Raw genomic sequence first — 26896 nt, 5'->3', positions numbered from 1 at the left:
CTTTTTTCTTTATTCTGCTCTGTGGTAGTTATTTCCACTATTTTATGTTCCAGGTCACTTATGCATTCTTCTGCCTCAGTTATTCTGCTATTGATTTCTACCAGAGAATTTTTAATTTCATTTATTGTTTATTTGCTCTTTAGTTCGTCTAGGTCCTTTTTAAACGTTCTTTTATTTTCTCCATTCTATTTCCAAGATTTTGGATCATCTTTACTATCATTACTCTGAATTCTTTTTCAGGTAGACTGCCTATTTCCTCTTCAGTTGTTTGGTCTGGTGGGTTTTTACCTTGCTCCTTCATGTACTGTGTGTTTCTCTGTCTTTTCAGTTTGCTTAACTTACTGTGTTTGGGGTCTCCGTTTTGCAGGCTGCAGGTTCATAGTCCCCTTGTTTTTGGTGTCTGCTCCCAGTACATAAGGTTGGTTCAGTGGGTTGTGTAGGCTTCCTGGTGGAGGGGACTGGTGCCTGTGTTATGGTGGATGAGGCTGGATCTTGTCTTTCTGATGGGCAGGACCACGTCCGGTGGTTTGTTTTAGGGTGTCTGTGAACTTATGATTTTAGGCAGCCTGTCTACTAATGCATGTGTTTGTGTTCCCGTCTTGCTAGTTGTTTGGTATAGGGTGTCCAGCACTGTACCTTGCTGGACGTTGAGTGGAGCTGGGTCTTAGCGTTGATATGGATATCTCTGGGAGAGTTTTCACCACTTGATATTATGTGGGGCTGGGAGGTCTCTGGTGGACCAATGTCCTGAACTCAGCTCTCCCACCTCAGAGGCTCAGCCCTGACACCTGGCCAGAGCACCAAGACCCTATCAGCCCCACAGCTCAGAAGAAAAGGGAGAAAAAAAAAGAAAGAGAGAAAAAAATAAATATAATAAAATGAAATAAAATAAAGTTATTAAAATAGAAAAATATTATTAAATATTTAAAAGTAGGGCTTCCCTGGTGGCGCGGTGGTTGAGAGTCCGCCTGCCGATGCAGGGGACACGGGTTCGTGCCCCGGTCCGGGAGGCTCCCACATGCCACAGAGCGGCTGGGCCCATGACCCATGGCCGCTGAGCCTGCGCATCCGGAGCCTGTGCTCCACAACGGGAGAGGCCGCAACAGTGAGAGGCCCGCGTACCGCAAAAAAAAAAAAAAAAAAAATTAAAAAAAAAATAAGTAAAAGTAATTTTTAAAAAGAGAGAAAGAAAGAAGAGGGCAACCAAACCTAAAAACAAATCCTCCATTGATAACAAGAGCTGAAAACTATACTAAAAAACAAACAAAAAAAACGGACAGTCAGAACCCTAGGACAAATGGCAAAAGAAAGCTATACAGACAATATTACTCAAGGAAGCATACACATACACACTCACAAAAAGAGAAAAAGGAAAAAATATATATATATAAGAAAATAAAACAAGGAAGAGAGCAACCAAATCAGTAAACAAATCTACCAATGATTATAAGCTCTAAACACTAAACTAAGATAAACATAAAACCAGAAACAAATTAGATGCAGAAAGCAAACCCCAAGTCTACAGTTGCTCCCAAAGTCCACCGCCTCAATTTTGGGATGATTCGTTGTCTATTTAGGTATTCCACAGATGCAGCGTACATCAAGTTGATTTTGGAGATTTAATCCGTTGCTCCTGTGGCTGCTGGGAGAAATTCCATTTCTCTTCTTTGTTTGCACAGCTCCTTGGGTTCAGCTTTGGATTTGGCCCCGCCTCTGCATGTAGGTCACTTGAGGGCATCTTTTGGGAAGTCTGAGGTCTTCTGCCAGCGTTCCGCAGGTTTTCTATAGGAGTTGTTCCACATGTAGATGTAGTTTTGATGTATTTGTGGGGAGGAAGGTGATATCCACGTCTTACTCCTTCACCATCTTGAAGGCGCCCCCAGCTTCAGTCTACTTGAAAGCAGTGGCCTCTAACATCTCAGTGATGGCAGCAAGAGAAGAATCCTCCGAATTCTTCTCTCTGTAAAGGAGGACACCGTGCCATGTGTCGGTGCAGCATATGGGGAAATGCATGGGCGGCATCATAGTGTCCTTTGTGACTCAGGGGTCTGTCTTTCAAGCCAAACAGCCATCATGCACAGCACCATGCTCTTCTGAAAATTCCTGCATCCAGGCTTCAAATGCAGAGCTCCATCAGAAGGCTTCTGAGTGCCCCCAAAGTCCTGCCTGGCTTCAGCCCCAATGACCTCTCCAGAAGTGGGAAGTACCAGGAGCCGACCTCTCCATAAGGGGGATGCACTGGGGTCGACCCCTCCAGAAATTTGCGCGCAAGGCTGTGTATGTCTTTTGTAACCTGTCTGGGGGCTACCTGAAGGATTTATGCAGGGCATGCATCTTTTTTTTTTCTAACTCAGAGCTGAGCCAGAAAGGCTGCAGGCATTGCTTGAAAGTAGTACAAGCCAAACTAACAACCTGCAGATACCTGGGGCAAAAGATAACCAATAAAACACACAATAGGCCATGTAAGGCCCAGGAAAAAAAGCTAGGGAGAGAGTCTTCGGGAAACTAGGGCATTGAAAAGCCCTATGTATACAGGAGAATCTAGAAAGCCATGAAAATGCCCAAGGCAAGATACTTATGCTCAGAGAAGACCTGCAAAAACCCTCACCTTTCACCTTAAGCTAATTTCTAGGCTTGAAATGTTGAAGGAGTGCCCCTACACAGAGCCTGTCTGCTAAGTCTAGGAGAGTTTGGGTTTTGGGGGGGTTTTTTGTTTTTGTGTCTTGTTTGTTTAGCTCCTGGTGTTCAAGGAAATCTATGTCAAAATACTAGCTAAATACAAGCTGAAGAACACAGGCTTCAGTGACCATGCACAACAAGGAGAAAAGTCTTTGCAAATATAGTTTGGGAAATTCACTGAACAGATGGAGTACAATAGCCTTCAACAATACAGAAAGCAGCACACCCTGGAGAAAGTGGAAAATCTGATTTCCAGAGTTACCACCTTATAATATTTAGATGTGTAGTTTTCAACAAAGAATTAAAAAGCATATGTAGAAACAGGGAAATACGAACCCATTAAAAGGAACAATGTAAGTTGACAGAAACCACTCCCGATAAAGTCCAGATACCAGACTTACCGAAGATTTTAAAACAATTATCTTAAGTATGTTCAAAGAGTTAAAGGAAACAGGGACAAAGAACTAAAATAAATCAAGAAAAAGGTATATAGACAAAATCAGAATATCATTAAAGAGAAATTATACAATGAAACCAAACAAATTCTGGAGCTCAGAAATACAATAACTGAAATGAAATATTCACTAAGATATTCAACAGCAGATTTGGAGAAGGTGGAATGCAAGAATCAGCTAACTCAGAGATTGGACAATTGAAATTATCTAGTCTGAGGAACAGAAAGAAAGGAATGAAGAAAGTGAACAGAGCCTAAGGGACCTATAGGGCACCACCAAGTGGATCATCATATACATTAAGGGAGTCCCAGAAAGAGAAGAAGAAGAGAAAGAGGCAAAAGAATATTTAAAGAAAAAGGTCCACCAAATCCCCAAATTTAATGAGAGATATGAGTCTATAAATCCAAGAAGTTCAACAAACTCTTAAATAGGATAAACTCAAAGAGACCCCCACACCAAGACATTATAAGCAAACTGTCAAAAGTCAAAGACAAAAAGAATCTTGAAAGCAGCAAGAGAGAAGCAACTTGTCGCATATAAGTGATCCTTGATAGGAATAATAGCCAATTTCTCACTAGAAACCATGGAGGCCAAAAGGCATGAGATGACATATTTAAAGTGCTGGAAGAAAAAACTTGTCAAACATGAATTCTATATATGGCAAAACTGTCCTTCAAAAATGGGGGAGAAATTAAGACATTTCCAGATGAGTGAGGTCATTACCACTAGACCTTCCATATAAGAAATGCTAAAATAGTCCTTCAGGTTGAAATGAAACTCAAAGCTGTATGAAGAAATAAAGATTTTCAGTAGAGATAAATGGATGGGCAAATATAAAAGCCAGTGTTATTGTAGTTTTAGTTTACAACTACACTTCTTATTTTTTACAGAATTTGAAAGATTAAATGAATGAAAAATAATTACAAATCTTTGTTATTGAGCAAACGGTGCATAAAGATGTAATTTGTGACAAAAAAACATATAGGGAGGGACAATGGAGCTGTTTAGCAACCAAGTTTTCGTGTGCTATTGAAATTAAGTTGGTATCCATTCAAGCTAGATTGTAAAAAATTTAGGCATAAATGTCATTCTCATGATAACCACAAAGAAAATATCTAAAACACATATATAAGAGGAAATGAGAAAGGAATCAAAACAATTCATTCCAAAAAATATCAATTAAACATGAAAGTATTAATGAAAAAAATGAAGGCCATAAAAAGGTATAGGACATACAGAAAACAGCAAAATGGCAGAATTTCTTCCTTATCAGTAATTACCTTAAGTGTAAATTGATTAAACTCTCTGTTCAAAAGGCAGATTGGATTAAGACAAACATGATCCAATTATATGCTGTCTACAAGAGATTCACTTTAGATCCAAAGATACAAATAGAGTAAAATGGAAGGATAGAAAAAGTTATTCCATGCAAATAGTAACCAAAAGAGAGCTGGGATGGCTATACTAATATTGGACAAAATAGACTTCAAGTCAGAAACTATTACAAGAGACAAAAAAAGACATTATGTATTGATAAGAGTCAGTTTATCACTATATATGTACCAATCTATGAAGCCCCAAAATGTATGATGCAAACAATGACCAAATGAAGGAAAAAATAGACCATTCTACAACAATAGATGAACACTCCAGTATCACTCTCAATAATGAATAGAACATCTAGATAGAAGATCAATAAGGAAACAGAAGTCTTGACCCACACAATAAACAACTAATCCTAACAGATATATATAGAATATTCTACCCAACAACAACAAATATACATTCTTCTCAAGTAAACATGGAACATTCTCCAGGATAGAACATATGTTAAGCCATATAACATATCTAAATAATTTTTTTTAATTAAAATCATGCAGAGTATCTTTTCCAGCCACAGTGGAATGAAGCTAGAAATCAATAACAAAAAGAAACTTGGGAAATTTACAAATATGTGGAAATTAAACAAGACACTCTAAACAACCAGTGAATCAAAGAAGAAATCATAGAAAACACTTAGATGAATGAAAAAAAAACAAAAACAAAAACCACAACGTACCAAAACTTATAAGATGCAGCAAAGGCAGTGCTCAAAGGGAAATATACAGCTGTGAATGCCTACATTGAAAAAGAAGAAAGATGTCCAGTCAATAACCTAACTTAACAATGAGGATCTAGAAAAAGAAGGGAAAAACTAAACCCAAAGCCAGCAGAAGGAAATTTGGAATGGAAATAAACAAAATAGAGAATAGAAAAACAATAAAATCAATGAAACTAAAAGTTCTTTGAAAAGATCAGCAAAGTTGACAAACATTTAGCTAGACTAAGAAAGAAAAAAAGCAAGAAGATGAAAATAACTAAAAGCAGAAATGAAAGTGAGGACATTACTACTGACCTTACAGAAATAAAAAGGATTATAAGAGAATATTATGAGTATTTGTATGCCAACAAATTAGGTAACCTAGATGAAATGGACAAATTTCTAGAAACACATATGTTACATAACCTGACTCAAAAAGAAATAGAAAATTTCAACAGACCTGTAACAAATTAAGAGATTGGACCAGTAATAAAAACCTCCAAACAAAACAGATACATGGATAAAGAAGATATGGTATATATACACAATGGAATATTACTTAGCCATAAAAAGAATGAAATAATGCCATTTGCAGCAACATGGATGGACCTAGAGATAATCATATTAAGTGAAGTAAGTCAGATAGAGAAAGACAAATATCATATGATATCACTTACATGTGGAATCTAAAAAAATGATACCCTTGACAGAGTTGTCAAGTCCACTCAATGGGAAAAGAAAAGCTTCTTTAACAACTGGTACTGGATTTCCACATGTAAAAGAATGAAGTTGGATCCCCTACCTCAAACCATATACAAAAATTAACTCCAAGTGGACCCACAACCTGAAATAAGAGCTAAAACCATAAAACTCTTAGAAGAAAACAGGAATAAATCTTCATGACCCTTTATTTAGCACCGTATTCTTAGATATGACACTAAAGGCATGTGGAACAACAAGAAGAAATAGATAAATTGAACTTCATCAAAATTAAACACTCTTGTGTATCAAAGGACATTATCAAAGTGAAAGACAACATGAGAGAATATTTGCAATCATTTATCTGGTTAGGGTTTAATATACAGTATATATACAGAACTCCTTACTTAACAACCAAAGACAAACATTCCAAGTAAAAAATGAACAAAGGGCTTGAATAGACATTTCTTCAAAGAAGATATACACATGTCCAACAAACACATGAAAAGATGCTCAACATCGTTAGTCATAAGGGAAATGCAAATCAAAACCACAAGGAGGTCAGGTACTACTTCACACCTACTAGAATGATAATAATTTTAAAAATAGAAAATAAGTGTTGGTGAGGATGTGGAGAAATTGAAACCCTCGTATATTGCTGGTGGGAATATAAAATGGTTCAGTTGCTGTGGAGAATGATTTGGTGGTTCCTCAAAAAGCTAAACACAGAATTGCCATATGATCCAGCAATTCCACTACAGAAGAATTGAAAATAGAGTCAGACATATACTTGTACACCAGTGATCATTGCAGCATTATTCTCAGTAGCCAAAATGTAGAAACAATTCAAGTGTCCATCAACAGATGGATAAACAAAATGTGGTATATATTTACAGTGGACTATTATTCAGCCATAAAAAGGAATGAAGTTCTGCTACATGCTACAACATGGATTAACTTTGAAAATATTATGCTAAGTGAAATAAGTGGAACACAAAAGGATAAATACTGTTTGATTCTACTTATATAAAATATCTAGAATAAGCAAATTCATAGAAAGATTAGAGGTTACTAGGGACTGAGGGGAAAAGAGAATAAGGAGTTATTGCTTAATTGTTACAGAGTCTGTCTTTGGGATAATGGATATGTTTTGGAAGTAGTGGTGATGGTTGCAAAATATTATGAATGTACTTAATACAACTGAATTGTACACTTAAAATGGTTAAAATGGCAAAATTTATCTTGTATGTGTGTATATATGTGTGTGTATACATATACACATGTTATCATAATTTAGAAAGTTTAAAAATTTTTTAAATTTTGTTTCTTCCTTTAACAACACTATCATGATAGAGACACACAGGGCATCCAAATTTCCTCCTAACAGTAGAATTTACTGATCACATTAAATCTTTGTATACCAACAGTTAGATTACTGACTCCCCTTCTCATTTTAACTAACTTCTCACCAGGCTTTATCAATCTCCAGTTTGAACCTATTCTAAGAATGTGGATTTGGATTCTAAATGTTATAAAATCTTAAGTTTCCATGACTTGAAGTAGCAGGGCACAGTGTAGGCTGAATCTAGAACCTGCCTTGTTATTTACTTTCTGTAATAAAATTATACAAATTTTAATTTTAAGCCCATGAGTTAAGATTTTACAAAATTATTTCAAGGAATAGTTAACTGGGGATAATTCCTATTTAGAACAATAAACAGGTAAGAACAGAGTTAAAGACTTATGACCACTGGTTCCCTGTTTTTCTAAGCATGTAAATTACCTTGCCCTTCTGTTTCTAGTTTCTTCTCTTGCATTTGGTTTTTTTTCTAAGGAAAATTTAATCCTAATTGATGGTTAAATATACTTTTGAATTTTGTACATTTACTCAAATGTTTTCAGTAAGTTTAAATTATGCTCTGAAAAGATAATAATATCATTTCCATTTGTTATAAGATGCTTTCTACATTATCCAGATATTATTAAAAGTAAGCAATCTAAATAATTTTATTGGAAACCCAACATCATTCACTGAGAATGTTTCTTATGTTGGGAACAAGATAAGTATGATCTTAAAAGAGCACTATTTTTAACATTCAACTAGATGTACTAACTGGTGCAGTTAGAAAAGCGAGGTATCTATATTCTTATTTGTGTGTGCATAAAAATGTCTCCTGAAGGATATACAAACTAATAGCATTGAGTATCTTTTTAGTGGAGGAGAGACTGGGTGGATATGGGTCAGGAGTGGGAAGGAAACTCTTCATTGCATATTTTCTTATACTCTTCGATGTTTGTGCCAAATTAATGTTTCTTATTAAAATTAAACAGTTTGTATAAGTGTATCATATTTGTTAAGTCTTAATTAGACTATTTCATCTTTGCTTTTATTTCTAAGTACTGTGCCCATGAACAGTTTTGACAGTTGTACAACATTGGTCTTTAATTACAAAATTCAGTGCAAATTCACATAATAGCATGATTTTTTTTTCAGGTTAGTGTCCCCAAAATGAAACATAAGCCAACCAGGCAACAGAAGAAAGTGGCAAAAGGCTATTCCTCTCCAGAACCTGACATCCAGGACTCATCTGGAAGTGAAGGTAAAAATATTTATTGTAGACTATTGACTATAAGAGTCTACATTTTTAAAAGTATATTACTGTACTATGTTTGATATAAGAAAATGGTTTTTCATATTAACTCAAGGAGATTTGTAAGTTTGGTGGGGGCAGGGATGATGTACAAGAAAAGCTATTTTAGATTATAAATTTCAAAACCAGGCCACAGGGTAAAGGCATGGGAAATGAAAAAAGGGGAAACATGCAAATCAAGAACCACACTGCAGTGCTAGCTCTTATGCCTTGTTAGCTTCTGAAAAATTGTTGATGGTTTCCTAGATTCAACGCAGGCAGCATTTCTTGAGTTTTGGTCTCAGTTCCATGCTTCAGAAAAGCTTTTTATTTTCATAATAAATTAGTGTGGTGTTTAGAAGTCACAGAGAAGTAAAAATATAATTATATCAAATTATGAACTAAATTTACTAGTGTGCCATTCTTTTTTTTTTTTTTTGCGGTACGCGGGCCTCTCACCGCTGTGGCCCTTCCCGTCGCGGAGCACAGGCTCCGGATGCACAGGCCCAGCGGCCATGGCCCACGGGCCCAGCCGCATGGGATCCTCCCGGATCGGGGCACGAACCCGTGTCCCCTGCATTGGCAGGCGGACTCCCACCCACTGCGCCACCAGGGAAGCCCATGCCATTCTTGTTTAAGTCAGATAATGTATAAACTGTCTTAAACTACACTGAGATATAATCAAGGATTAAGGTAATGTCTGAGACATTATGAGAAAATAAAGTTTTCTTAAAATCGTAGTCTCTACTAAGTTCACACTAAGCTGGGGAATTCAGTTTTACAGAGATAATACTAGAGGTGAATAAATGGTAAATGCTAAGAAACTAGTAGATGACAAATAGTAAAGAGTTTAAAGGAAAGGGGACTGAATTCAGCTTGAGGGAAGGCCCTTAGAGAAAAGGAACCCTGATGAATTATGAGGATTTCTAATGGTTTATAGCAGTCTAGGCTTGAGGGATGCTGGTGAGTGGACAAGATACTGGAATAAAAGAGGAATAAAATGAATAAAGTTCTTAAAGTAGGAGTCACATGGTACTGTTGTGCTCAAAAGGAGTATTAGTTATACTGTTGTTCCCATTTCACAGAAGAGGAAAGTGAGACACGGGTTAACCTGCCCAAGGTCATATACCCCATAAGGCAGTATATATATATATATATATATGTTATATATGCAGATATTTTGGCTCCTTAATTCATTCTCTTATCCACTCCACTATATTACCTATAATGTATCAGCTGACATTTACTGAGTATTTAATGTGGGCCAAACTGGAGGTTAAACATACCTTCCTACAACCATGTGAAGTTTGAGTATTATTATTATCCTGAGTTTACAAATGAGAAAGCTGAGATCTGGAGAGAGGTTAAGCTCTGAACAAAAATGGAAAGGAAGGAATGATGGATATGTTGGTTGACAATAAAAATTTGTAGAAGAGATATTAAAACCAATTGAAAAGGTTTAAAGTTTGGGTGACCAAAGGAATAAAGATAACATTAACAATTAATAAAAAAACTGAAAAGCGAGCTTAAAAAGCTGACTTCTTCAGATGTAGGCAAATAGGCAAGAGGCAGAAGAGAGTAATACCTCCCCCAAGTTAATATATGTGTTTTTAAAGAAATATTTTTGTCTATTTTAATTGGTTAAAAAATAAAGCTGATTCAATCCAAAATTTAAGTAATTCGTGGTTACTTTAAATATATCTATAGTGTTCTAGTTTTGAAATATGATTGAAACTTCAGAAATGCCAAGTATTAGGAGTAGTATGTTAGTCTCTAAGCCATAAAAATAATGCCTAGGAAAATTATTACATGAGAATCATTAATCTGAAATTTGGATTGTTTATAATTAAATATTTTCTCTGTTTTCACCAAGTTTATTCTAAATGTCTTTTTAGGTCAGTCAGTAAAACCAAGTGCAAGAAGAAAAAAAGGGATAGAACTGGGAGACATTCAGACTTCCATTGAATCTATAAAAAAAACACAGGAAGAAATTAAAAGGTAATATATATGATAGTGACTATTCATTTGAGTCTAGAGGAGTTAAGAATCCTGTTATGTATTAAATCATATGCAAACTTTACATTTTTATAACATTGCTAAGCTAAAATAGAACGTTGGCGTCTGTCACCTGATTACTGAAACTTAGGAAATTCCTTCAGCAGTAAAATATTTGGGAGAGATGGGGAGGTTGTTTTGTCTCATCTGTGAGACTGGAATTGGAATCTCTTCATCTTACTGCTGTAGCATACTAGGAATGTAGCTGGGTTGAATGCGGAAGTGGGGTGGTTCCTGAGAAAGCCAGTTAACAAAGGCTTCCACAGTCTCCTTTATACACGGCTGATTTTAATTGGAATGCGCCGGTTGTTAAAATATTGAAACACTTCCATAACAGTGGGCAAATAGCCACTACCCTGAGACCTTCAAGTGTTCCCTGTGCACTCCCAGACCCATTCCCTCACTCACCTCTCCAAGATCCAGCAACTAAAGCTCATAACACCTAGGGAAGTTCCTTGGAAGGGAAGGGGTCCTGATCCTGCTCCACTGGTAAGGCTAGCACGAGTTCAGATTGGTTGTCTCCCATTGCTATATCAGATGTTAAGTTTTTTTAATATTAGCCAACCTTCTTTTGTGTATTCAGCACTCAGTGCTAGATGTCCTGGAGGATTTTTTTTTTAAGATATTTTTTTCTGTTCTTGGTGATCTATGGCTTACATTTAATTGCTATTTTCATCTACAGCCTCATTTCCTGCCATTCCTCTACACTTACCCATGCTCTAGTCCTATGAAACTCCTCACATCTCCAGAATATACTGTGCTCTCTCGTCTTTGGATCTTTACCCACACTGAATCCACTTTTTAGATTGCCCTTCCTCCCACCTTGCCCCTCAAGAAAATCCCTGTTTATCCTTCAGAATAGAACTCAAATGTCACCCTTTTTGTAACATTTCTAATCACTCTGCCCTGTAGTTATTAATCCTTCCACTTGGCTTGTATGGCTCCCTATACATAGTCTTTTTGAGTGCTTACTGCGCTACAGTTGCTAATTGTGTGTGTCTGTTTACCTCACTCCACCCTGCCCCAGTTGGACCATGAGCTTCTTTAGAGCAGGGAGCATGTCTTCTGCATCTTGGTATCATCAGCCCTTATATAAAGTGCTCGAGTTTCCTAACTTAATTATATTTATAAATTAACGAGCCTACTTGTTCATATTTGCCTCCTTTCTTTCTCTATACTCGTAAAACACTTTAATAGAAGAAGTCAGAAAAAGAAAAACGTCTTCACTAATCAGCTCTTTTTAGCCAAAAGCATTTAGAGTGGCATGAGGATAATGTAAGCTCATTTTATGACTAAATTAACATTTTATTTCTGTTAGCATATGAAATGCCTACAGAGCATTCTTCAAGTTAGGAATGTCACAAAATTTGTTGTATTAATTATTTTTTTCCTGGTGAATTAAGGATTTTTCTCCAACTCAGCCTTTGTCTCCTAAAGAAAGATAAAAGAACCTTAGTGGGCCAACTAAGAAGCAAAATTTTTGTTTTAAAACCACTGTGATAACAAAGAAAGTGATATATTTTAAAGTCATCAAACTTTAAAAATTATGTTTAACACAAATCATTAAGTAATATATTTGGTACAGTGCAGAGTATAGATTAGGCAAGACCTAATAGTGGTTCCACAAAGCATAATCAGTTCCCTGTTCAGGTGGTAGTAATTGATTGAACTTTATACAATTGAATTTTATACAATGAATTCTGTGACCATATATCAAATTGTGATTTCCTTGCTAACATTTTTGGTAAATAATTATTAAATTTATTGTTGCTTATTTTTGTAGAAATATTATGGCTCTTCGAAATCATTTAATTTCAAGCACACCTGCCACGGATTATTTTCTGCAACAAAAAGACTACTTCATCATTTTTCTCCTGATTTTGCTTCAAGTCATAATAAACTTCATGTTTAAGTAGAAGTTCTTTACCATTGAATCAATGAACTGGAATGATCATATCTGGCCTGGGACCAATGTTGAAGTTGCTTTGGTCTTTATTAAAACATCACAATATTTCTAAAACAGAAAACCTTAGAAATATATGTAGAACTGTTGACTTTTCCTACCGTCTATCCTGAACCCTGAAATAAGCGCTATTCTATTTGGTTATTAAAGTGAACTATGTGTTAAGTGCCAGAACATTTCTAGCTTTTGTGAGACTGTGTCTACATGTGAGTATAATAAATCCACATGTATACACAATTGTGTCCTATGTATACCTTACAGTAGTCTTTGTAGTCTATGGTATGTTCGTGTTATGAAATATATAGCATTAATGTCATTCATAACAAAAATGCTATCAATCTTATAAATATATGTGTAGCAATCTGTTTTCTTCATAAAACCGGCACAAAACTTCTATCAGTAAGGAATTACAGAGTGGGAAATGATGGGATAATAGACATAAATAGTTCAATGCACTGTACTGTTAAAAAAAATCATTTCTAAAGCATTCAGCTCAATTGTCTTCTTAGAAACAGCAAAAAAAAAAATTGTGGTCAAAATTGATTTGAGAGACAAGGTGGCAAACTGCTTTATCAAAAGTTTACACAAGATTTTTTTTAACCCCTAGAATTTAATATTTATAGATACAGGTATAAATATATGCATGTCTATATCAACAAAAAAACCCCTGGTACTCGGATCTAGTGATTATATATTTCCTGTCATACCTGTATAACACCCCCTTAAGCACTTGCTGAAAAAAGTGTGGTCATACTTGATTGCTGTCCTTCTTTCTTTTTTTTTTTTTTTTAAACTCAGTTGGTCCAATAACATAGGCCAAATTTTAGAGATGGAATTATAGGTCGTATGAAATGCTGATAGTCATGATTTTTCATTATGAAAAACTTATTTTAGCTTTCATTTCGATTCTAGTGTGTTCAGTGAAACAGTTGAATAGAAAATATATATATAACCAATATTTTACTTCAAAAGCCAAAAAGAGAAGGATGATGAGAAAAGACACTTCGTGTGGTGGTATTTATGTGTATGTTAAAATTGGTTTCTTTAAAATGTGCAATAAGTTGAGCATCTAAGAAGAGCATCAAGTTCTCAAGTTTAATTCTCTGTTATCCTCCTCTGTTCTCAGTAACTGCAGTCTGTGGCAAAACCACAATTCCTCAAGATTCCTTTTGTTCAGGCTCAGGCAAACATTTTTCCTAAATATTTTTTTCAGTTTTATGTTTTTCCTTTATGTATCTTAGAATTCTGAAAGTAGATTTTGAAATGAAAATGAAGGTCAGAGAGAATAATTGCTCTGGCTACACTTGCCTTCGACTAAGAAGAGACTGTGAGACACTAGTAAAAATATAATCAAATGTTTATGCCATGGTAAGTATAAAATCAAGGAATGATTGCTAAATTATGAAAATTGAAAATGATTAAAAAGGCCTGCTTTTTTCCACCTAACCAATATAGCTACCTTAAATATCCTTAGATTTTATGAAGAGCTATTTCCCATGTATTTTTGGCAAAACAATGTATTCCATATGTATGTGTGAAAACATTTTTTAAATAGATTATACGTAAATAACATATACCTACACCCAGTATAAGTATAGGTATAATATGACTACACTAGAATAGGTGGGTTTTTGTTTGTATTTCATACTTGTTGATATAATTTTTATACTAACTTTCTGTTACCAGTGTTATGCTCTACTGCCTACTCATTGATATATATTTTGTAAATACTGTATGACTTGATCCTTTTTTATGGTTTAAATTAGTATTAATTTATATAAGTTGATTGGCTGATCACAAAATAATTTCATTATTAAACCCTGAAAACATATTTTTTGTTGGCAACTCCCCTTTGGGACTTTAGTCTTATCCACTTGTATGTTACTTTCATTTGGTCTAAATAGTGTTTTATTTGTATGGTTATCTTCTAAGAGTGGAGAGGTAGTTATTTACTTTTGTATATTTTCTTGTTAGGGCAAATGTGTTATGGGCTCTTATTACTCAAGGAGTCAAAAACTATTTCATGAGAAAGAGCAGGGTTACTCATGACTGTTTCTTATACACTAAAAGCATATATCTAATCTAATAGTCTTCTTATGCTTTTATTTGTTTGAGTCCCTTTCTGTGAATTGAACACAAAACTCAGGAATTGGTGGCTAAGTTTTAGATCAGTGCTTATACTAGGCTTAGTATGTGAATACTTTAAAACACATAATTAACTTTGTATTTAGCCATATATGTAGTTGACTTTGAATGTTCTCCACCTGAGATTAATCTTCCTTCACAATGGATTCATAAAAATTGTGATTTACAGTTCCCAGTTGTCTGAGAGCCTCATGGTGGTTTTTAGGATTTCAGACCTATGACCAGTTTTTTTTTCATTTGATCAAAAATTTTATTTTTTCACTTGAAAATTTAAATGAGTAATAATTATTGATGTGTCCATTTCTGTTTTAGTTGTTAAATATACTATGCCTTCAGTTATCTACCATTTAGTGAGACATAGCTGGCCAGGGAAAAGATAATAAATAGGGCATGTGAAATAAGTTTCAGCAATAGATATTCTACTTATATTTCATGTCAGTACTTTTTTGTATTACTTATGCAGTGTAATCTTTGTTACCATTCCATTGAAACAATTGGCCTTGTAAAATAAAACCCTCATTTAGTATTCACGCTTTTGTGCCTTTAAGAAAATACTTTTTGTCACTTTTGTGTTACAGAACTATAATATGATTCAAAGTGTTTATAGTCTTAATTATCACAAAAGGGTCATTTCTCTGTCACTTTATTTCCTTTTATATAGCTATAGCGTATTTAAACAGTAATGCTGTACTTTTATAAGGGTTTGTCTATTTACCTATCTCAAATATATCCTTCACTTTCAGACATCATTGAAGTAGACTTGTCAAGATTATTCTGCATATTGTAAACAGTGCCTTTTTGATGGAATTCACACTGTTTTAGGGTGTCAACTCGTGCCATATACACACAAAATTATGTGGAGAAGGTAGTTTTAACTTTCTGAAGAATATCTTAGTCAAATATTTAAGGAAAAAATGTATAAAATTCCATTTTTTCCAGTGTTTAGCATTTCTAGTGAGCAATGAATATATTTGGGGGTTTTTTTTGTTTGACATACAGTGATAATGAGCCATACATGATGCTGCAGATTATTTTGAATTATGTTAAATGTATAGAAATAAAATATTAAAATTAGCATTTATACCAAATTTTCCAAATTGAACCATAGCGGGGTCAGGGGGGAACCCCACACAAATCACCAAGTTTACATTTCAATCTCTATCTTACTTGACTACATGGAAAAAGAGATTCTTGGGCTTCCCTGGTGGTGCAGTGGTTAAGAATCTGCCTGCCAATGCAGGGGACACGGGTTCAAGCCCTGGTCTGCGAAGATCCCACATGCCACCGAGCAACTAAGCCCGCGCGCCTAGAGCCCATGCTCCGCAACAAGAGAAGCCACCGCAATGAGAAGCCTGTGCACCGCAACGAAGAGTAGCCCCAACTCTCTGCAACTAGAGAAAGCCTGCGCATAGCAACAAAGACCCAACGCAGCCAAAAATAAATAAAAATAAATAAATTTATGAAAAAAAAAGATTCTTTAAAATGTATATAACCTGCCACTATTACGTAATTTGCTTTCATTCTGTTTACCTGTAGTGTGAATTTAGATATTTAATTTGCTTTTTGTTACTCTTAACATACTGTTTGTTTCGTTACAGTTTTTAATTGAAGATGGACTGTTAAAATTGTATAGGACCAGTGTCTCTTTAATATGATTAACATATTTAGAAGAACCACAAGAAACCCATGACAAAATGAATGTGAATATACTTTCTAAAATATTTAGAAAATTTTCTTTCTGCATTTATTATGTAAAATTATTTTAGTATTACAATATTGAAATTTATTTAAAGAAAAAATGCCATGAAACATTTGAACTGATAAGCCACAGAACTTCAGTTGAAATTTTTCACTTTTTAGCATGCTAACTATTCATTTAAGTTAAATATCCTATTTAATGGCCATTTATAAATTCAAATACTACCACTGGTCAGTTTTGTAAAGTAGAATAAAAGGATGTTATCTGCAGTGTAAGTACAGCACACTGTCAAATTCTTTTCCTTAAGGTGCATAGTAAATGTACAGATAGTCATAGGCAACTGTTTTGTAATGTATTACATTTCTAATCCGTTATTCCTAACCTATTATAAACATTTGCAGAGACAAAAGATTTGAATTTTTCTAATCTGTAAAATGATGCTAACTTCGACAAGTAGGCATTCTAAATAAAATTTTTTAAAAGAGCAAACTGATCAAACGACTGAATATAACATGGTGACTAGATTATTTAGTCTTAATTATTTAATTAAAAATAATTTTGTGGGGGAGGGTAGTTGGAAAGGATGGTGAAGGGCTTGGAAGGGATTTAACAGCTAGAATCCTTAATGTATGCTTTACGTGATGCTTCATATTCATTCTTCTTGAATACTCAGAATAACCTTCAGATGAGTGGAAGTTACATTTTAGAGATGAAGATTCTGAGGCTCAGAGAAGTTAAATGATTTTAAAAGCTACATAGTAAGAGTGACAGCGAGCCCAAGTTTGAATCCATGTCTGACTTCAATGTCCATTATCTTTCCACTGTACACTTAAATAGAACTCTGACTTTACTTCTAAATGTTTGTAATAATCCACTACTCGAATCGAGTAACCCCTTTGTGATGGGTAAGAACGAAAGAACCTTGGGAATTCCCTGGTGTCTAGTGGTTAGGACTCGGTGCTTTCACTGCTGGGGCCCGGGTTCAATCCCTGGTCGGGGAACTAAGATCCCACAAGCCGCGTGGTGCTGCCTAAAAAAAGAAAAAGAAACTTGCCATTACACAAGCATATATACAAAACCCACGTGAAAAAGTTTTTCCCCCCGCAAATCACCTATTAGTCCATACTGAGTCAAAATCACATATGTCCCAAGAAATCATTCCTCTTTAGTTTTCCTCTTTTCCTCCATCATCCTCCCCTTCCATATTTGCACCCCTCAGGATCCAGTTCCTTCTGGTTAATAGTGAGTTGGTTCTGTCTTACTGGGGGGAAGAGGAGGGCTGACAGGCTTCTTCTGTCCTATGCATAGGAATAAGGGGTAGGGAAAACAGGCTCTCACTGTTCAACCTCAATGAAACATCTACAAGGTAAATAATTTTCTTACTAATGTTGACCACACTCTAATAGGTGTCCTGTATTGTGTTATGATAATCAACTCTTTTGCACCTTACAAAATATCCCTTTCTTGTGGAGATAGTGGGCCCCTACAGTGGTGACACGTCACAGTAATTTGTTGACTATGTTGTACTTGTTGAGTGCTTAGTATCTACGAGGCACCATGCAAAAACAAACAAAACGCCTTGTAAACATTCTCACCCTCCTTAAAACCTTGATTTTTTTTTTTTTACATATCTATTATCACCATTTTTTTTCAAGATGAGAAAAGCGGAGACAAACGAATGTCACAGATAAGTACATGGCACAGCAAACCCAGGTCTAAATATTAAGCCTATGCTCTTAACCATTTCATCCTTAAGAGAGAGAGGGTGTGTGTCAGTGTATGAAACAGTATGTTGTTTCTGCTTAACAGTATTTTTTTTCTGCCGTCGGATTGTGTCCAATAATCTTGGGTCACTGTGTTTTTAAAGCATCCTATTGATTACCAGTGTGATTAAGTGTTCACATCTATCACCTCTGCTAAAGAAAAATTAAACTGTGGTGGGTTTCATAGTGATACCTAAGCCCAGGAAATGTGGCAAAGCCCCCAGCAGAAAGCATGAAGCCTGCAGCTCGTGACCGTGGCCAGGGCCTCCTCATCTGTCCTGCATCCCGAAAGAGAACCGCTGATGCAGAGTGTGGACAGGATATGCACGAGTCCAAGGCAGAGGTTTTTGTTACGAAACAGTGAACTTTTGACGGCGGTCGGGAACGAACCGAGCTCTGGCCGCGGTACCCAGTCCCTCCGCTCTCGTGCCGAGTTCCTGGGAGACGGAGGAATCTGGTGGCAGCTGAAGCCTCCAAGAGAGAGGAATGAATTCACCTAGGAGGAGGAGAAGGGCCTGCGGTTTCCTGTCCGGGGACAGCTCCCGAGAAGCCCCGACCTCTTTCCCATCTTCGCGGGCTTTTGGACTGCTAGCTCCTACTGGCAGAACAGCTGGGCTCTCCCGCTGAGCGGGCGGGAAGGCAGACCCTCGCCCAACCAAGAAACCGAGCAGCACCGGCTTCCGGCCTCCTCCCCGCCTCTTCCGCTTCCGCCTGCGCCCCGCTGCTGGTCGTACTGCGCTTCTACAGGCGGCGACCCGAAGCCGTCGGAAGCTGAAGGGCTATGGCTGCTGCGGGATCTGTGAGGGCGGCGTTGCAGGTGGCGGAAGTGCTAGAAACCGTCGTGAGCTGCTGCTTGGGGCCCGAAGGGCGGCAAGTTCTGTGTACCAAGCCCACTGGCGAGGTGCTGCTCAGCCGGGATGGCGGCCGCCTCCTGAAGGCGCTACACTTAGAGCATCCCATAGCCAGGTACTTGCGTGTCACGCTCCAGACCGTTAGAGCATCCTATAATTAGGTACTCAGGTCCCGCACTCCAGCCCTCAGGCCATCTCCCTGAACTTCTTGTCCCTGAGGTTATGCTCCTGGAAGAACTGACCTTGGACGAGACCAGTGTACGCTCAGAGTTAGAGCGCTGCCCGCTGCCCGAGGGAACATTCCCAGACATCGAATCATTAACAGCTGCCGAGAGCATGTCTCACTCCTTTCCTTCCTGCTCGACCCAACCCCTAGAATCTTGAAGTAGAACAAAGTAACTTTAAAAAGGAAGAAACTAAAACTAAGGATATCACAGAGACAATATTCTCGTTTTATGCCTGTAGCTGTAAAAACATGGTTTCAACTTGATTTAGGCAGCCCTCTGAGAATCTGAGTTGCTTTATTTCTTTCTTGTACAGGATGATGGTGGCATGTGTTTCCAGTCATATAAGAAAAACAGGAGATGGTGCTAAAACATTTATTATCTTTCTTTGCCATTTACTCAGAGAACTTCATGCAATCACAGACAAGGAAAAGGATTCTTTCTTTTCTGAAAATATTCAAACCCATGGAAGGCACTGGAAAAATTGTTGTCAGTGGAAATTTATTTCCCAAGCTCTTCTAACATTTCAGACACAAATATTAGACTACGTTATGGACCATTACTTAAGTAAACACTTTTTGTCCATCTTTTCTTCATCCACCAAAGAGAGACCATTGTGTAGGAGCTCTTTAGAGATGCTCTTAGGAGCATACTTTTGTGGAAGAGTGGGAAGAAATAATCACAACTTTGTATCACAGTTGATGTGTGACTACTTTTTCAAGTGTACAGCTTGTGAAAGTGGGTTTGAAGAAGTACTTGAGTTAGTGGATGACTGTTTTGTCGAGTTGAAAGTTGGTGTCACCGGCCTTCCTGTTTCCGATTCCAGGATCATAGCTGGGCTTGTGCTTCCCAGAGACTTTTCTGTGTACTGTCCAGCAGACGGTGACATAAGAATAGTGATAGTAACAGAAACCATTCAGCCTCTTTTTTCAACTTTTGGATCAGAGTTTATTCTAAATTCAGAAGCACAGTTTCGGACATCTCAATTTTGGATTACAGAAAGGACAAAAGCAATAATGAAATATTTACAGAAGCAGAATGTAAAATTGCTCCTATCTACTGTGAAACAACCAGACTTAGTAATTTATTGTGCAGGACTGAATGGCATATCGGTGGTGGAGTGTTTATCATCTGAAGAACTTTCTCTTATCCAGAGAGTCACTGGTCTCGCTCCCTTTGTTCTACCACAGGCCTCTTCTCAGTATGAACTCTCTAACACTGCTATGGTGAAATTTTGTAAGCCCTTTATTCTTAGATCCAAAAGGTATGTTCATCTTGGCTTGATTAGCACATGTTCGTTTACACCGCACTGTATAGTTCTTTGTGGTCCAGTGCAGGGTCTTGTTGAACAACATGAGGATGCTTTACATGGAGCATTTAAAATGCTTCGGCAATTATTTAAAGACCTTGATCTAAATTATATGACACAAGCCAGTGACCAAAATTGTACTTCAAATCCTCTTATTTATAAGAATAGTAGAGAAAGTAATGACTTACCAGAAATTGTTAACGGCTCGATTCAAAGGCCATATCAGGACACAGTTGTAAAGAACAAAGATGAACTGGCAAAAACTCAAACATATTTAAAAGCATATTCAAATTTGGTAGTTCCAAGTGTAGAATTAGAAACAAATATATTGTGTTCAACACCAACAGTGACACTAACCAGTGTGACATACCAGACAGATGCAACACTGAGATGTTTTTCTCCAGACAAAGCCAGGGTAATGGATGACCACGAACCATTTATTGACAGTAATTCTGCTAACTCAACAGCAGAAAATACTAGAAGAGAAATTTCTTATGAAAATTTACAGGTCACAAAAAATGCTAGAAAGGGGAGCATATTACCAGTGAGATATAAGTCACTAGAGATGTGTACTTACCAGAGTTACTGTTTCTCATCTGTACCAGCTGGTTGTGTTTTGCCAGTGGGTGGTAATTTTGAGATCTTGTTGCATTACTATCTTCTCAGCTATGCCAAAAAATGCCGACAATCAGAAGAAACCATGGTTAGTATGATAATAGCTAATGCACTTTTAGGCGTTCCCAAAATCTTGTATAAGTCTAAGAAAGGAAATTACAGCTTTCCACAAATATATATAAGAGCTCTCCATGCACTGCAAACCAATCAACCCATGATAAGCAACCAGACAGGTTTGGAATCAGTTGCTGGTAAATACCAGTTACTAACTTCAGTTCTTCAGTGTTTGACAAACATTTTAACCATTGACTTGGTAATCAATATTAAGAGACAACCTCAGGAAATTTATGATCAAGATTCAGAAGAGGAACTATAAAATTGGAAGCTTTTTATTAACCAAGGTTTTAATCCAACTCAAGCCATAAAGCAAGGCAGGCATGTGACCACTGATTTTCAAGTTAATTCAGTCTAGTTAGGAAAACAGCATAACTTAAAAAGTCTTTAGAAGTACACAGGCCAGCACACATTCAGACACAAATATTAGAGACTACATTATGGCACAGTTCTGAGGAGGAATCCTGGATGGGTGAAGCCAAGATCTGCGTAAGTGTATCTTTTTTCCCCCTCAGTATCCCTGTGTCTGCTGTGTGTTAGTCTGTGCGTTTGGGGGAAGGTATTTCCTTATAGCTCCTTTTTACTTTTCTGTATCTTTTTTCACTCTTCATCCCTTCTCCCTTGCCTTTCTGTATCTAGTTAATAGAGTAATTTAATCTCAGATTTGGATGTGGTCTTCAAATGCCATCCTACTTTAATTGTTTATAATATAAAACATTATTTGCTTTATTTAAAATGATTTATTTTCCCTACTCATAATTTCTATAGCAATGAGTAAAAGGCTCATTTTCTTTTTCTCAAACAGTGTGCGAGTAAAATTAGTTTTTACTTTTTTGTGGCCCCTTGTTTACAGCCTGGATAGATTTTTCTCCCCATTCATACACCAATGAGTATGTCACCATAAATATGGCTTTGTGCATTGTAAACTTATTTTCATTCCTTTAGTTGAAAGTTAATTCCAGAAAGGATATGAAATTCATACTATCATTTTCTCCTGTCCTCTAAGAGCTTGCAAAACTAATTCATGTATTTGCTGAGTTTTCTTGTGTTTGGCGCATAGCCAGAGTTCAGTAGTAATGCAAGAGGGAGGGGATATGGGGATATACATATGCATATAGCTGATTCACTTTGTTATACAGCAGAAACTAACACAACACTGTAAAGCAGTTATACTCCAATAAAGATGTTAAATAATAATAATAATAATAATTTGAGAATTACAGTTGGCTTTCCAATCCTTGGGTTCTCCATCTGTGGGTTCAACCAACTGTGGATTGAATATATTCAGGAAAAAAAATTCCAGAAAGTTCCAAAAAGCAAAACTTTAATTTGCCAGGTGCACTGGCAACTGTTTATATAGCATTTACATTGTATTAGTTATTATAAGTAATCTAGAGATGATTTAAAGTACACAAGACAATGTGCACAGGTTACATGCAAACACTGTGCCATTTTATATAAGGGACTTGAGCACCCACAGATTTCGGTATCCTCGGGAGGGGGGGAATGTTCTGGAACCAATCCCCCTTGGATCCTGAGAGATGACTGTATTTATTTCTAATATGAATTTTTTAATGTTTATATTTTATCTTAAAAGTTTATAAAAGCAAATAATACTGTGCACCTAGGCTGTGAATAAGGACAGTGTCTTCTACTTTCAGTAGTTCTCTGTAACACCCCAGGCAGTTCTATGTTCATACCAAGTATTCGAAAGTGCTTGTTGAATAAAACTGTTATCTTTAATCTGATCTAATTATGTGTTTCCAGTTTACTAATTCAGCAGATTCTTATTGAATGCCTACTTATGTGCCAGATGCTGAATATACCATGGTAAACAAATAGATATGGTTCCTACCTTCATGCACCTTTCCTCAAAGGTTAATGGGTAGTAGACAGTGACACCACTTGGATCAAGATTAAATTTAGGAAAACTGATTAAAATTTCATTACAGTTAAACTTGAAAAAGCAATGACTAATAATGTATTTAAGAACTGTAATATTTCATCATGCAGTTCTCATGATCTTTTTTATTAAATATATTTTCATTTTTGTAAGGTTTATGCCATATGTGATAATATTATTTCACTTCTGTGACTATGGAGAGAATGTATTAGCTCTATTTCTTATACGGATTTCATAGATATATAAGCGTACTGTAAAATTGTTATATAATTTTTTCCATTCACTTACTTATTTATTTGTTTGTTTGTTTGTTTGTTTATTTTTTGTGTGTGTGTGGTATGCGGGCCTCCCTCCGCTGCGGCCTCTCCCGTTGCGGAGCGCAGGCTACGGACGCGCAGGCTCAGCGGCCATGGCTCACGGGCCCAGCCGCTCCCCGCGGCATGTGGGATCCTCCCGGACCGGGGCACGAACCCGTGTCCCCTGCATCGGCAGGCGGCCTCTCAATCACCGCGCCACCAGGGAAGCCCCGCTAGTTAGTTTTTAAGACAAAAGGCAGCATTCCTTTCTCTGATTTTCTAGAACCCGGTTCCCCTGCATCGGCAGGCGGACGCGCAACCACTGCGCCACCAGGGAAGCCCCTCATTCACTTTTTTAAATTGCCTGTCCGGTCACTTGATAGCTTTGCTTTATTTTGTTGTTGTTTTAAATACTTCATCATTCAAGGCATTCAAAGACTTTTCCACGTATGCCTGTGCCTTGCATATGGTAGACATTTTATAACTGTAAATAATCACTAGCCCAGGAGCCACTTTGTAATCTGGGAGTGGGTCTTTTTGTGTTTGGCACCTCATCTAATATCTGGCACACGGTAGTAGCCAACAAATGTCTGTTGAGAAACTCTGGTCCTCATGGATGAGGTCCTAATTATTTCTATCAAACTTTCATGGAAAAGGATCTGTTTGCGGGGAAAAGAAGCAAAAAATGTAGAACAAATATGCACAAAGCAATCGTTTTGCTTTTAATTTTAAAAATCCTCAAAAATGGTGATAAAGCTTTCATGGGTCATCCTTGTCATTTACAGAATAGCACTAGGGAGTTTATATTACTGGGTTAGATAAAAGAGCACTTCAAAAATGTAATTACGTTATACTTAAACCCACTTACACAAAGGATTTGAGGTGACCTGCAACAAAAAATAGATGAAATTAAAGTAAAATCTAAATAAAAATTAAAGAATTAAGAGCAAAGAAAACGTAAAAATGATTAAAAGTCAAGACCATGTTCCTGTTTTTATTCTGCATAATGAATAACCTCAAAATTTACTTGATTGGAATCACTGTATTATTACCACTCATGGTTCTGAGAGTTGCCTGGATTTAGCTGAACAACCTTCCCTGTATTCTGTTGGGTGAGGCAGTCATGCAGGTCAGCTGAAGTTCAAGGGGAGGGAACACAGGCCCCACCACTGAATGGAAAGTGTCAATGACACATTATAAGAAGAGCTTGTGGGATGAGACATATTGAGGCAGCTATCTTTGGAAACAATCTGCAACACCATGGGAGAGAAAAGAGGACAGCTTCTCAGCTGAGGTTTTTATTATTGTTTTCTGAAGTTACATGTCAGTCCACCTCCCACAAACACATTTTCCCCAATAACTTTTATGAACTCCTTATTTTTTTCTCACTGGGCCAGCACAAGACATTTTTATTCCCAAAACAATAGGCATTGAATAGTTGAATATCTCTGAACTGCTTTAAAGCAAGCCAGGGAACTGTTTAACCATGTTACACTGGAAATGTTAGGGTATGCATGTTTTAGACTAAAAGGGACAGGGAAGAGGAATGCAATTTGAGCCTGAACTTTTTTTAAAAAATAAATTTACTTATTTATTTATTTATTTTGGGCTGCATTGGGTCTTTGTTGCTGTGCGCGGGCTTTCTCTAGTTGCGGTGAGCAGGGGCTACTCTTCGTTGCAGTGCATGGACTTCTCATTGCGGTGGCTTCTCTTGTTGTGGAGCACGGGCTCTAGGCGCGCGGGCGTCAGTAGTTGTGACATGCAGGCTCAGTAGTTGTGGCTCGCGGGCTCTAGAGTGCAGGCTCAGTAGTTGTGGCGCCCGGGCTTAGTTGCTCTGCCCGTGGGATGCATGTGGGCTCTTCCCGGACCAGGGCTCGAACCTGTGTCTCCTGCGTTGGCAGGCGATTCTTAACCACTGTGCCATCAGGGAAGTCCCGAGCCTGAACTTTTTTTTGTGTGTGTGTGCGGTACGTGGACCTCTCACTGTTGTGGCCTCTCCCGTTGCGGAGCACAGGCTCCGGACTCACAGGCTCAGCGGCCGTGCCCCACGGGCCCAGCCACTCCGTGGCATGCGGGATCCTCCTGGACCGGGACACGAACCCGTGTCCCCTGCATTGGCAGGCGGACTCTCAACCACTGTGCCACCAGGGAAGCCCTGAACTTTTATCAGAAATTACTCATCTCCTCCCAAAAGGAATAGAATATGTTTTTCTTATCATCACAGCACAGCAGAGAAAACAAAAACTACAGTTGGAGGGGGATATATATATATATATATATATATATATCCCCCTCCAACTGTAGTTGGAAAAAGTGTATGTATATATATATACACTTTGTAGTTTTGTAAACAGCAAGAGATTGATAACAAAATAAACTCTAGATGGATCCACAAACTAAATGGGATAGGGGCAGTGACTGGGGGGGAAACATGCATAGGGAAGAGGTGAACAGGTGATTTCTCAGTGAATACCTTATGGCATTTTGATTTTTGAACCATTTGAATACTACTTATTCAAATGAGATAAAATTTTTAAAAATAGATTTAGAGCAAACACATAGAATGCACCCCAAATAGTAATAAAGTAATAAGGATCCTGGCCTAAGGAAACACAAGATCAGAATGGAAGAAAAATGATGTGAGATACACAGTGATGGATCAGTACTTTTACAGTGGAAGAAAGGATACAGTCAAAAGAGGGAATATTCTCTTAACTATAATTGGCTAGGGGTTTTCTCAGCAATTCTGGAAACATTCTCCCTTAGCAGGCTGCTATGAGCCAAGGAAGTGCCAGCAAGCAGAGTGGCATTCATTTCCTCATGGAATTTTCAGTCCTGGGTCTGGCTTCCTCTTATGCAGACTCACCATCAGATTTTGTCAGCACGTTGAGAATGGCTCTGTCTCAGGGTCTGAGTCAAACCAAACTTGTGAGCGTGATCAACTTATTTACAATAAGAACTGTTCCAGGAACTAGAATATTCCAAGTCCATCTGACCAGTCTTTCCTTTATGTATGGACCTGTTTTATTACTTCCTGTGGGAAGTAATAATCAGGTGGCTGCTCAGTAAGCATGGAATCAGAACAAGAGAAATCAAATTAACTCCTCCCAGCCAGTTATGCTCCAGTTCCCCAGTGCTCGGTCCTGGCCTTCTACACCTGCACTTGCTTCCTGTGGGATTCTATCCAGGTCTATAACTTGGGTGCCACTACATGCTGATGATTCCAAATTTTGTATTTCCAGCCAACCTCTTCTCTCAACTCCCAACTCATTTATCCAACTCCCAACCCAGTCTCCATGTGGATGCTTACCCTTAACATGTCCAAAACAGGATCTCTATTTCCCATCCCCTAAACCTGGCCTTTCCCCTGCTGTCCCATCTTAGTTAATGGTATCACCAGTCTTCCACTCATTCAA

At 37.4% G+C, this 26896-nt stretch overlaps 2 protein-coding genes across 8 annotated transcripts in view; both read left to right on the top strand.

Moving 5' to 3' along the window:
* The window catches only part of OSBPL8 (oxysterol binding protein like 8), a 178766-nt gene extending 165629 nt beyond the window's left edge, over positions 1-13137 (top strand). For 6 of the 7 annotated variants that reach the window (XM_024122783.3, XM_024122781.2, XM_024122788.3 and 3 more), the window contains 3 exons: positions 8408-8513; positions 10439-10541; positions 12382-13137. In XM_024122783.3, coding sequence (XP_023978551.1) covers positions 8408-8513; positions 10439-10541; positions 12382-12514 — 342 coding nt within the window. In that variant the 3' untranslated portion in view covers positions 12515-13137. The remainder of the gene's footprint in view (positions 1-8407; positions 8514-10438; positions 10542-12381) is intronic. The other variant, XM_024122784.2, reaches the window with a different exon arrangement.
* A 5721-nt stretch (positions 13138-18858) lies between these two features.
* BBS10 (Bardet-Biedl syndrome 10) lies at positions 18859-23086 on the top strand. Its single transcript, XM_007125815.4, has 2 exons — positions 18859-19134; positions 19560-23086. The coding sequence occupies exons 1-2, from the start codon at positions 18950-18952 to the stop codon at positions 21541-21543; spliced, it is 2169 nt and encodes a 722-aa protein (XP_007125877.2). The 5' UTR covers positions 18859-18949; the 3' UTR covers positions 21544-23086.
* The last annotated feature ends 3810 nt before the right edge of the window (positions 23087-26896 follow it).

Source organism: Physeter macrocephalus, chromosome 6 (assembly GCF_002837175.3).
Source record: "Physeter macrocephalus isolate SW-GA chromosome 6, ASM283717v5, whole genome shotgun sequence".
NCBI classification, from domain to species: domain Eukaryota; kingdom Metazoa; phylum Chordata; class Mammalia; order Artiodactyla; family Physeteridae; genus Physeter; species Physeter macrocephalus.
The sequence above is the reverse complement of the archived record's forward strand: the minus strand, read 5'-3'. Positions and strand labels throughout refer to the sequence as shown.